The sequence below is a fragment of the Bison bison genome, unplaced genomic scaffold (genome assembly GCF_000754665.1).
Source record: "Bison bison bison isolate TAMUID 2011002044 unplaced genomic scaffold, Bison_UMD1.0 scf7180017864354, whole genome shotgun sequence".
Taxonomy (NCBI): Eukaryota; Metazoa; Chordata; class Mammalia; order Artiodactyla; family Bovidae; genus Bison; species Bison bison.
In genome coordinates, this window is record NW_011494926.1 from 5,789,137 (window position 1) to 5,799,710 (window position 10,574).

Sequence of the window (10,574 nt, forward strand, 5' to 3'; positions counted from 1 at the left end):
TCCCGATAATCATTTTTAAAGCTTGTTCCTGAATCATCTCTACTTCAAAGCCTTCATCTTCTAAGCATAGTTGGCAGGTTTGATAAATTCTTCAGCAGTACTTAACATGCATGCTGTACAGTGTTACAGTCACCTGAGTCCATATGTCACTTTCATAGAATTTCTTCACTTTGTATTTTTTTTTTAACTTATAAACTTTTAATTAGACCATAAAGAGCAGTAAAAACTTAAAACTACAACTTATTTTAAAACCTCATTACACAGATAAAAAGGTGTAGGAGAGCAGAAATACAGCCTTTTTTATGTTTATAAACATCCCAAAGTCTCAAGTGACTTACTAGACAATATACATGAAGAATAAGAAAAGCAAAATCTCCCGATTTTCCTATTATGTGCAGATTATTTTATAAATACAAAAAGCAAACAAACAAAATACAGAAAATAAAATAGTATAGGTATAACAAAAAAGAGAAAGTTATAAAAACAAGAGTACCATATACATACTCCTATTCACATTTGAGAAAGAGTGTAAAGCAAAAATTTTTTGTTCATTAGATGAAAAGTCTCTTCAAAGGTGCTTTATCTTCCTTTGGTAGTGAAAGAACCCCCTATCTTAAAGCCACAAAGTGAAATAGCATCAAAGAGTGCTAATAAAGAGCACACTTCCTGCTTCAACATCTGTTGGATGTAGTCCACTTTGTATTCTTAGAAAAACTGTGAATGCTTTTTGTGTGTGTTAGTTGCTCAGTCGTGTTTGACTCTTTGAGACCCCATGGACTGTAAGCAGCCTGCCAGGCTTCTCCATGGGATCCTCCAGGCAAGAATACTGGAGTGGGTTGCTATTTCCTTCTCCAGGGCATCTTCCCCAACCCAGGGATTGAACCTGGGTCTCCTGCATTGCTGGCAGATCCTTTACCATCTGAGCCACTAGGGAAGCAATGTAACTTAGAATCTTGCATTCAAGTCCCAGGTATGGATGTGCTGATTTGTCTCTGGAGCGAAGTTCTGTGATTTACAGTTACCACAAACCTGGCACAGGAGTTTCTGCTTGTTACCCCAGTGCGGTTCTAGAAATCCAAAACAGCTTCCCCGAGCAGTTTTCCTGAGACGTCTGTAGAAGCTGACATTGCCTGCTTTTAGCCACTAGGTGGTGATAGTGCAAAATCCAAGTTTTCTTATGACGTATTCTGAAGACGTCCAGCAGGTTAGAGGCAAAAGTAATGAGGAATGTTTTATGCTATTAACATGAGTTGGCTGGATGGAGGCAGTGAGAGCAAGTTCTCTGCGTCCACGTGGGTAAGACGCCCTCCCTGCAGCAGGCATCAGCATAATGGTGCAGTGCTTCTCAAGCTACTTGTGCTAAAGGGCTGGGTTTTTGTTTTCAGACTGTTTCAGTGCCTCTAGTTTTGAAGAAGACTTATGAATTCCTAGGCAAGTGAAAGAAAAGCAAAGTACAAGCTCCATTTTTTTTTTTTTAATTAAGATTCGGCAGAAACAAAATTAGTCCAAGTTGCTTTCAGAGTACCTCCTCACAGACCAGTAACATATGGGGTTAGTCACATTTGGTCCAGGCCTTGCTCTGAGAACCACACTTTGAGTAGCGCTGAAAAACCCTGCTTGACTGTGCATCCCATTCCGTCAGCAGAACCTGGTTCAAAATGAGGCTCCATTACCACGAGTTGGGTAGCTGTGGAAAGGTCTGTTGCCTCATTTGAATCATGTAAACAGTACCTATGCTTAGGCTTTTTATGAAAACTCAATGTGCTAACCTCTTAGGAAGCACTCAAATGTGGGCAGAAACGGAATAGGATTGGTACATTTAAATATTAAATACAGACTGTTTCCTCTGATCTCTGCATCATTTTACTGACTAGTATTTTTTCCCATGGATAGAAATGAGGTGTTCAGTTGATCATCACACACTTTAAGGACCTTGAAACCTTGTTTGATGGCCCTAAGAGAAGCACGGCTACTTGGTGATCCCTGACAAAAACCTGCCCTCTCTCTGGGAAGTGTACCTCCGTCTACTGCTGCATCTTCAGTGTGTGGCAGAAGGACTCTGAAGCAGTGAAGGAGTTAAGAGCGTGCCTATTCACCCCGACATAACTTGCAGTCAGGTGCTCCCATGATGTTTGAAGAACTGCAGAAACACTAAGCTGCCAGTTCAAAGTCTAAGTGGTTGTTACAAAATCAGGAGAGGCTGGCATGTAAACAACATTAGACAAGATCAATGATGGCAGTTTCTTCTTTGATTAAATCATTACAGTTAACCACTTATTGTGACCTCACTAGACCAAACTATACATGGCTTCAATCTTTCTAACAGTCCTGATGTCACTTTAGAGATGAAGAAACTGACGTTAGGAAATGTTAAGTTGCTTAAATCACAAATTACTGGTTACTGGCTAGTTCTGAAATGTTAGGTGGAAACCTATGCTCTTCACCACTGATTTTACTGCATCTGGACACACGACTGCTCCAGCTTTGGTGTCCAAATTACACTTTAAGGTTAAGTGAAATCAACAAAATCAAACTGCAAGACCTGGTTCCTGAAGTTAAAAAGTCTATAAAGTCTGTTAAAACTCTGTACTTAAATGAGAAAATGCATAACCATCATACCTTGAAAAAATAGCTCCCACCATGAGAATGTCACCAAGGGTGTTTTAATTTAAGCCTCAGCACACCACACTCACAATGTAACATTGAGTCAAAAGATCCTTTATATCTGACGTGATACAATTCTCCATATGAACGAAGCTTGGAAACTGAAATCCAGATCACCTCGTGGGTTCACTTTAACACGGTAAGAGTTTACAGCTTTCCAAAAATTCCTGAGGTACCATTACGCAAGCAATGCTGCCCATGAGTATGTTAGCTTTCTGCCCCAAGGAAGAAACGCCTAAGAAATCCCATACTTGTACAACCACTCCCTGAAAAACTGATGTGCTGGTAGAAAGAAAAGCAGTAGAATTAAGGTTTTATAAACCAGAGAGTGTTCTGTTTTTTCGGTTAGGTAAAGGGATTTCTTCATATGTTATTTTAATAAAAGGGTATTTCATAGGTAAAAACCAATATTCAAAATTATAAAACAAATAGAACTCTCTGTGTATAACCACTGCATCAAAAATTTGCAAGAGACTCAACAGAAATTCTTTAGTTGACAAATGTGGCTTGAAAGGGTAATAAAATTTTTTTATGGCTAAAGCAAGAGTCTTGTTTCCTGTTGGCCCAAAAACAGATGTTTCATTTCCCAGATAAGTAGGTTCTCCACTGTAAAGAAATATCCTTGTATAGTTGGTTTCTATCTTCTTGAAGTCTGCTCCAAGTTCAGCCAATTTCTCATAGGTCCTTAACACAAATTTGGAACAGTCGTAGGATTCAAACCATCTCTCTGCCCCCCTTTCCGGGCTGGCTTGGACAGTCCATGTCTCATAATAAATCCCTGTTTCATTGTCCTGTTTTACCCACTTTGCCATTCTGTTAAACATGCCTCCTAGTTAAAAACAAACAAGACAAAAATTACGTGGACATAATTAAAGCTGATCATGTTAGTTTTAAGTAAAATGTTCTAACCAGATTTAGGCCCTAAGTACCTGAATAAACACGTTTCTGAATTTCCAAACCTACATCTTAAAACAGGAATCCGTGCTCAGCCAATTTTTTTGTTTCATTTTTCAAGGCACAAGATACCTCTGAACTATAATATAAACATTAGACATAACAAGTGTATAAAAAAATACAAATTCTGTAACCATTTAAGCTACAGTCAAAAGCTAAATTATATAAATGCTGAAGCCCTCGTTTTCTGCCTGGCTCAACAAATCTTAGATTCAGAAGCAAAAGAGTAAAAGGAAGCAAGGGAAAAGTTGTAGAAAAGGAATGAGTGAGTGGGGCCAAGACAGTGTATGAAGAACTGAGGAGGGTGAAACATGAAGCTTTTTAATGCAAAACATAGTATGCACAGGATATGAATTTGCTGTTCAAGGAATGGCTCCTTGAGAAGGAAGCCCATACCCCATTTACCTTGAATATCTAGTATCTCCCCTTTCTCCCTGTACTTGCGACTACGGGGAGTCTGCTTACAATCTTTATACCCACCACACAGATTCTTCCAATGAATCAATTAAACTGGAAATAGTTTTGACCAAATTCATGGATTATACAGACTCCAGGATGGCTAACACTCTCTCCTGCCACCTTCTACCAGACCAGAGGGATCTCTCCAAATATTACCAAAATACTATACTCTGCATGGTTACAACCTCATCTGAGACTAAAACAGCATGATCCCAACATTTCACTTTGTCACTGTTTGTGACTCTTTCTTAGGTTACTCTAGCTTGAGTCCATAAAATCAATTCAAGCCCAATAGGATAGCGTGGCTGCTTTTATCAACTGTATGGAATTAAACTTGTAGAATAATATAAATCCTCTTTTCTTAGAACTGAGGATACTGTTCTGAAAAGCCAACTAACTGCTTCTGATGAAGAGATAAGAATGCTTCAAAACACTATTTGGTAACATGAAAACAGGTCAATGAACAGGATTAATCACAAGGCAGATGAATAACAAAAGATTTAAGTGCTAGCATATTACAGACTCTTCTACAGAATAAACAATGAGCACTTGTCCATATGGTCATACTGTGATGTCAGAAGGAAGATTTTGCAGATAATGGGGTAGGTGGATATGGAGAAAGGAGAGATGTGAGCTGGCCTAGAATGAAAGAAGGGGAGTCATTTATCATACTGAGCACTGTTAAAAGAGAAACAGACTTTCATATGATTGGGGTGGTTTGGGGCACATCAATTAGAAAATAGGAAAAAAAGTAAACAGCACGATACACAATTAACAGTCCCAGGTTACATTTAAAAGACACCAATTCTGCAAACCAGAACCACAATGAGATGTTACCTCTCACCTGTCAGAATCATCAAAAAAGCCATCAAACAACAAGTGTTGGTGAGGATGTGGAGAAAAGGAAAGCCTCATGCACTGTAGATAGGAATGTAAATTGGTGCAGCTTCTATGGCCAACAGTCACTCCTGGGTACTTACCCAAACGAAGAGAAAACACTAACTTGAAAAGATACAGGCACCCCTAAATTTATGGCAGCATTATTTACAATAGTTAAGATAAGGAAGTAATGCAAGTTTCCATCAAGGGATGAATGATTAAGGAAAATGTGGCATATACATACAATGGAATATGATCCAGCCACAAAAAAGAATGAAATCTTGCCATTTGTGACAACATGGATGGACCCAGAGGATACTATGTTTATTGAGTAAGTCAGAGAAAGGCAGATTACCATATGACTTCATAGGGTATGTAGAATCCAAAAAATAAAACAAAATAGAAACAGACCCATAGATTGAGAGAACTAGTGGTCACCTCTAAGACAGAGATTTAAACTCTATTATTATTTTTTAGAAAGTCCAATTTAATTGTACGGAGTTTCTTAGCATTTATTTTTATGACAATAGGGAAGATATCGTATCTGTAGATTTGATGTTAAAGATTTGCATGAATAATAGTTTGGGTCAAAGGTTAGTGGTTCAGGAAGTGTATTTTATAAACTGACCTCTAAAGAGCAGAATGTTACTGAGAGGCCTTAATGAAAGTCATTTCTGTCACTGGGATACTGATTCTGCCATATTTTTGAAACTTACCTGATATGGTTGCTACTAGAACTAACGTCCCATTTTCCTTCCAGTGACTATCATCAATCCCTTCAAAAAAGCAGGCAGCTCCTTGATTACACCAGAAAGGGGCATTCATTTCAGGTCGGAGATGGGGAAACGTGCAGTTTCCAAGTTGGAAGAGTTCATACCATTCCATCGTGTAGTTCTTCTCCGTTAAAGTACTCCTGAATCCAATGGCATCATGCATGATTTTCTGTGTAAAGGTCATATATGTATAAAAGCATTTGGGAAATAACCACTGGTTCAGGAGCCAGACAGGAGAAAATGCTACCAGAAGTGCGTACAGAGTAGAACAATTGTTTCCCTTCCTTATTGCTATTCTCACATGCACTTCATGGCTCCTCTAACTCCCTGCCCTCATCCACTCTGGTTTTGGCCACTGCGGCTCATCTCAGGAAGACTGCATGCTATGTGGAGACGTTCAGAATCTCCTTACAGCTTAGAATGAGTAAGAGAAGTCTCCATGCCACAGACTCAGGAACTCTGTACCTCTCAGGTGATGAGAAGCTCAGATGGTGAGCTATCTAGGAAAAGTGTGCACAATAGGCCCTGGACATGAAGTGATGCCTACCTGCCCTGCCCCCAGCTCTGGGCTTCCTCCTTTCCTTCCTTCTAGAATCTGGGTACAGAAATTGGGTTTGGGTTCAGAATATCAAAAGGGATGAGAGCAACTGCATTGATTACTGTCAGCATCATAAAACCTGGTGTTTTCTGGACTGCTCATTTTAAATCTGCGAAGAGGAACTTAGGCCACAGACACGAAGAACTGACTCATTGGAAAAGACCCTGATGCTGGGAAAGACTGAAGGCAGGAGGAGAAGGGGACGACAGAGGATGAGATGGTTGGATGGGATCACCGAATGGATGGACATGACTCTGAGCAAGCTCGAGGAGCTGGTGACGGACAGGGAACTCTAGTGTGCTACGGTTCTTGGGGTCAAAAAGAGTTGGACACGACTGAGTAACTGAACTGAACTGAAGAGGAACACCAAAGAACATAATCTAAAACCAGTCCTTTGAATAGTGATTATTCCCTCAAATCCACTTAATCAAATCACTTAATTAGCCAGTTATAAGATCAAGATGCAGCCTTACCAAGTGTCCCAGGAGGTCTCCGTATTTAAATTCCCACACTGGGGCTTGTAATCGAAAGACTTCAATGACATCGTCATCCTTCATCACCGGGATGGGGGAGCCAGTGGGACAGAAAGTATATTTAGCTTGACAATAAGGATCTGGTTCTGGACGGAAGGAGAAGCGTCTAATGAAGAAAAAAAAAATCAACTTAAATTCCAAGAGGAATTTGGTTCTCATAGACCTTAGAATCCAGATCTTAATTTCACTGTACCATTTTTAGAAAAAATATCCAAAATTCTGCCCATAGTGTATCCTATGAACAAACTCCAGTGAGTCTTTAATAGCAAATGATACATTAAAAGCACTGATAATTGCCTGCTTCCCAGTTCCCTGCTCCCATTGTGAGAATTCTGAAGACAGGGACCACATCTGAAATGTTTATAGCTCTACATCTTATTTAATAGACATTTCCTGAATAAAAGAGTAGTTTTCAATGATATTTAACTTCCCCAACATTCCATATGTTAACAATATTCAAAAATTATCATTATTAAATAGAACATATTTTCTATTAAGAATCTGCCAACATTTCCTTCGATATTTATTGAGTATCATACCAGGAATATATTATGGTAGGAAGGAGGGAAACAAATGCAAGAAATGTGGGTCTGATCCTTGGGTCAGGAAGACCCCCTGGAGGAGGAAATGGCAACCTGCTCTAATATTCTTGCTTGGGAAATCTCATGTACAGAGGAGCCTGGTGGGCTACAGTCCATGGGGTTGCAAAGAGTCAGACACGACTGAGCGCACAGTCTGTAGGGGGGATTTCCTTCAATATTTATTGAGGATCTACTATTATCCTAGGAAAGAGGAAACAAAACATAAAATGCTATTCCTCTACTCAAGGAGAGGTAACAGCTGGCAAGGCTTTGAACAAGTAATGAAGGGCAGCAGGGTATGTGCGTGCTCAGTGGCAGCTGGCCCTGCAACGCCATGGACTGTAGCCCACCAAGCCCTCCTTTGTCCACGGAATTCTCCAGGCAAGAATACTGGAGTGGGTTGCCATGCCCTCCTCCAGGGGAACTTCCTGACCCAGGGATCGAACCCAGGTCTCCTGTGGCTCCTGAGCGGCAGGCAAAGTCTTTACCACTGAGCCGCTGACTAGTTATAAGACTGGAATTCAAGATTTGAGGCAGGAGTGGTGAGAGCAAGAGGAGGCAGGGGCTGTCTTTCTGAGCTAATTCAGGAACACCTGGGAGACAGTGTGCATTCGCTTCCAGACCACCACAGTACATTAAATAATGTTATAAGTGAGTCACTGGAATTCTTTAGTTTCCCAGCCCAGTGCATGTAAAAATCATGCTTATATTATACTGTGGTCTATTAAGCATGTAACCTTATTATGTCTACAAAAACCATACATACCTTAATTAAAAAATACTTTATTGCTAAAAAAAAATCGGACAACACAAGGTTGTCACAAATCTTCAGTCTGTAGAAAACACAGTATCTGAGAAGTGCAATACAACTAGGTATGCCTGGACACTGAAGAGCCCCCCGCCCCGAGTCACACACTGGGGAGGACTGCGCCCAGGAAGGGGCTTAAAGGATCTGAAGTAGCAGGTGTGATACAACTGAATTTGCTCCAAAATAAACCATTTTATGAATGACAAGAGGTTGGGGAGAGAAGCCAAATCAAGGCTGAGGTCAGTGAGGAGGTCATGGCAGTAACGCATCAAGAAGGGGCCCGAGAGGGCCGTGGTAGTAGCAGCTGGAGGGCTACAGTGAATCGAGATCAGCAGGTGCTCACTATATACCTTTCATATCTAGCACTGGGGAGAGAGAGAAAAGGGAGAAACAAGCTGCTATCTGCCCTCTATGGGCTTCCCTGATAGCTCAGTTGGTAAAGAATCCAGCTGCAATGCAGGAGACCCTAGTTTAATTCCGGTGTCGGGAAGATCCACTGGAGAAGGGATAGGCTACCCACTCCAGTATTCTTGGGTTTCCCTTGTGGCTCAGCTGATAAAGAATCCACTTGCAATGTGGGAAACCTGGGTTCGATCCCTGGGTTGGGAAGATTCCCCTGGAGAAGGGAAAGGCTACCCACTCCTCTATTCTTGCTTGGAGAATTCCATGGACTGTACAGTCCATGGGGTCGCAAAGAGTCGGACACAACTGAGCTGCTTTCACTTCACTTCATCTGTCCTCTAAGAATCCTAGATCTCTGAGGCCCTAGCCAGACAGACTGTGTTTTTTTTAAGATTTTTTTAAAATGTGGATCATTTATTTTTTAAAGTCTATTGAATTTGTTACAATATTGCTTCAGTTTTATGTTTTGTTTGTTGGCTGTGAGGCATGCAGGATCATAGATCCCTCACTAGGGATCGAACCTGCATCCCTGCCTTGGAAGATGAAGTCTTAACCACTGGACTGCCAGGGAAGTTCCCAGATCTATTATTTCACAATCCTAACACATCAACAAAAATGTCTATAACTTAAAAAGTTTAAATCTTGATTCAGACAAAAATATTAAAAACTCAACTAAAATTTTACCTGTTTTACAGGTGCTTACCTGATTTAAAAATGAATAGTTAACTATACATAAATTTCACCTGCTTACAGCAAAATCAAATTTAGGTCAATGGTAATTTCAAAAGTATAAGTGTGAACGTAATAAAATTAAAATTTTATTATAGGGGTAAATGAAGGCACGTGCTTAACATTTCAAACTCTTACATGTAAATCAAGTAGTTTTGGATTTCAATCTCTTCTTTGTTTTACTGAATATTAAATTTTTACTTTTGGGGAAAACCAGCTTCAAACTTCTCTCTTCCTATATATCAAGCAAAACAAGAAGGCCCAGCAAGCCATTCAGCGAGCAGAATACACTAATACTGTTATCAGGTCTGAAATGCTGGCTGGCCTTTACTAGATTTAACCACCACAATAAAACCTGACGTAACTACTATTCCTACTTTCTGACTCAGGATATGTGGGCACAGAGATACTGAGCGACTTTCCCATGACCACACAGCTAGTGATGATGGGGCCTGACTCGATCTGCGGTCAGAGCCTAGAACTCGCTCGCGACCAGGAGGTTATCCTGCCTGCCAACTCGCTATTTTGTAATCCGAAAGGGGTGTGCATTTTCAAAAGCTGCTAGGTTTTTCCCCTGCCTGATGTTGACACTATCTTCCTTTTCTCTGCTCAGCCACCTCTGATAATTAGGCTACGTAAACATTGTTCTAGTTCAAAGGCTCAAACACGCTTCCTACATCACCGCATCCACAGCATAAGACCAGCGTCCTACCTCCTGGCTGAAGACTGTGGACAGACGAGGCCACTCAGCCAGGAAGAGGGGGGACAGGACGTGGCGAGGGGATTCCCTAGACACCCAACTTTGAGTGCTAAAAACGGGAAGTCCCAAGAGAGCTAGGTTAACTGGTAACTGGGCGTGCAAATGTTACGCACTCACGATAACTAATGACAGGACCTGACACGATAGAAAATACATTATTAGGTTTCCCCAAACTATTCAAACTGTCAGCGATTTGTATCCGAAAATCACGCGACGAAATAACATTAGTCCCTTTTCCCCCACGATTCGGGACAGTCCCCTTGCAACTGGCTCAAGGGTCCCTTTAGGAAGAAAGACCCCAGGGCACCGTGCAACAAACAGCCGCGCCCCAGAAACTCTCCACTTCGCTCCTCGCCGCGCCTTGAGCATCTCCCGGCGCCTCCCCCGCACGATCACGCGCCTGGACGCAACTTCCTACCCGCCCCGCCCCCAAG

General features: G+C 41.1%; 1 protein-coding gene across 1 annotated transcript; it reads right to left on the reverse strand.

Annotated features, from left to right (window-relative positions):
• Positions 1 to 1,459: 1,459 nt before the first annotated feature.
• CLN5 (ceroid-lipofuscinosis, neuronal 5) lies at positions 1,460 to 7,414 on the reverse strand. Its single transcript, XM_010855133.1, has 3 exons — positions 6,801 to 7,414; positions 5,673 to 5,898; positions 1,460 to 3,493 (listed from the first exon to the last, which is right to left on the reverse strand). Exons 1-3 carry the CDS (start codon positions 7,017 to 7,019, stop codon positions 2,979 to 2,981), a joined length of 960 nt encoding a protein of 319 aa, XP_010853435.1. The 5' UTR covers positions 7,020 to 7,414; the 3' UTR covers positions 1,460 to 2,978.
• Between the last annotated feature and the right edge of the window lie 3,160 nt (positions 7,415 to 10,574).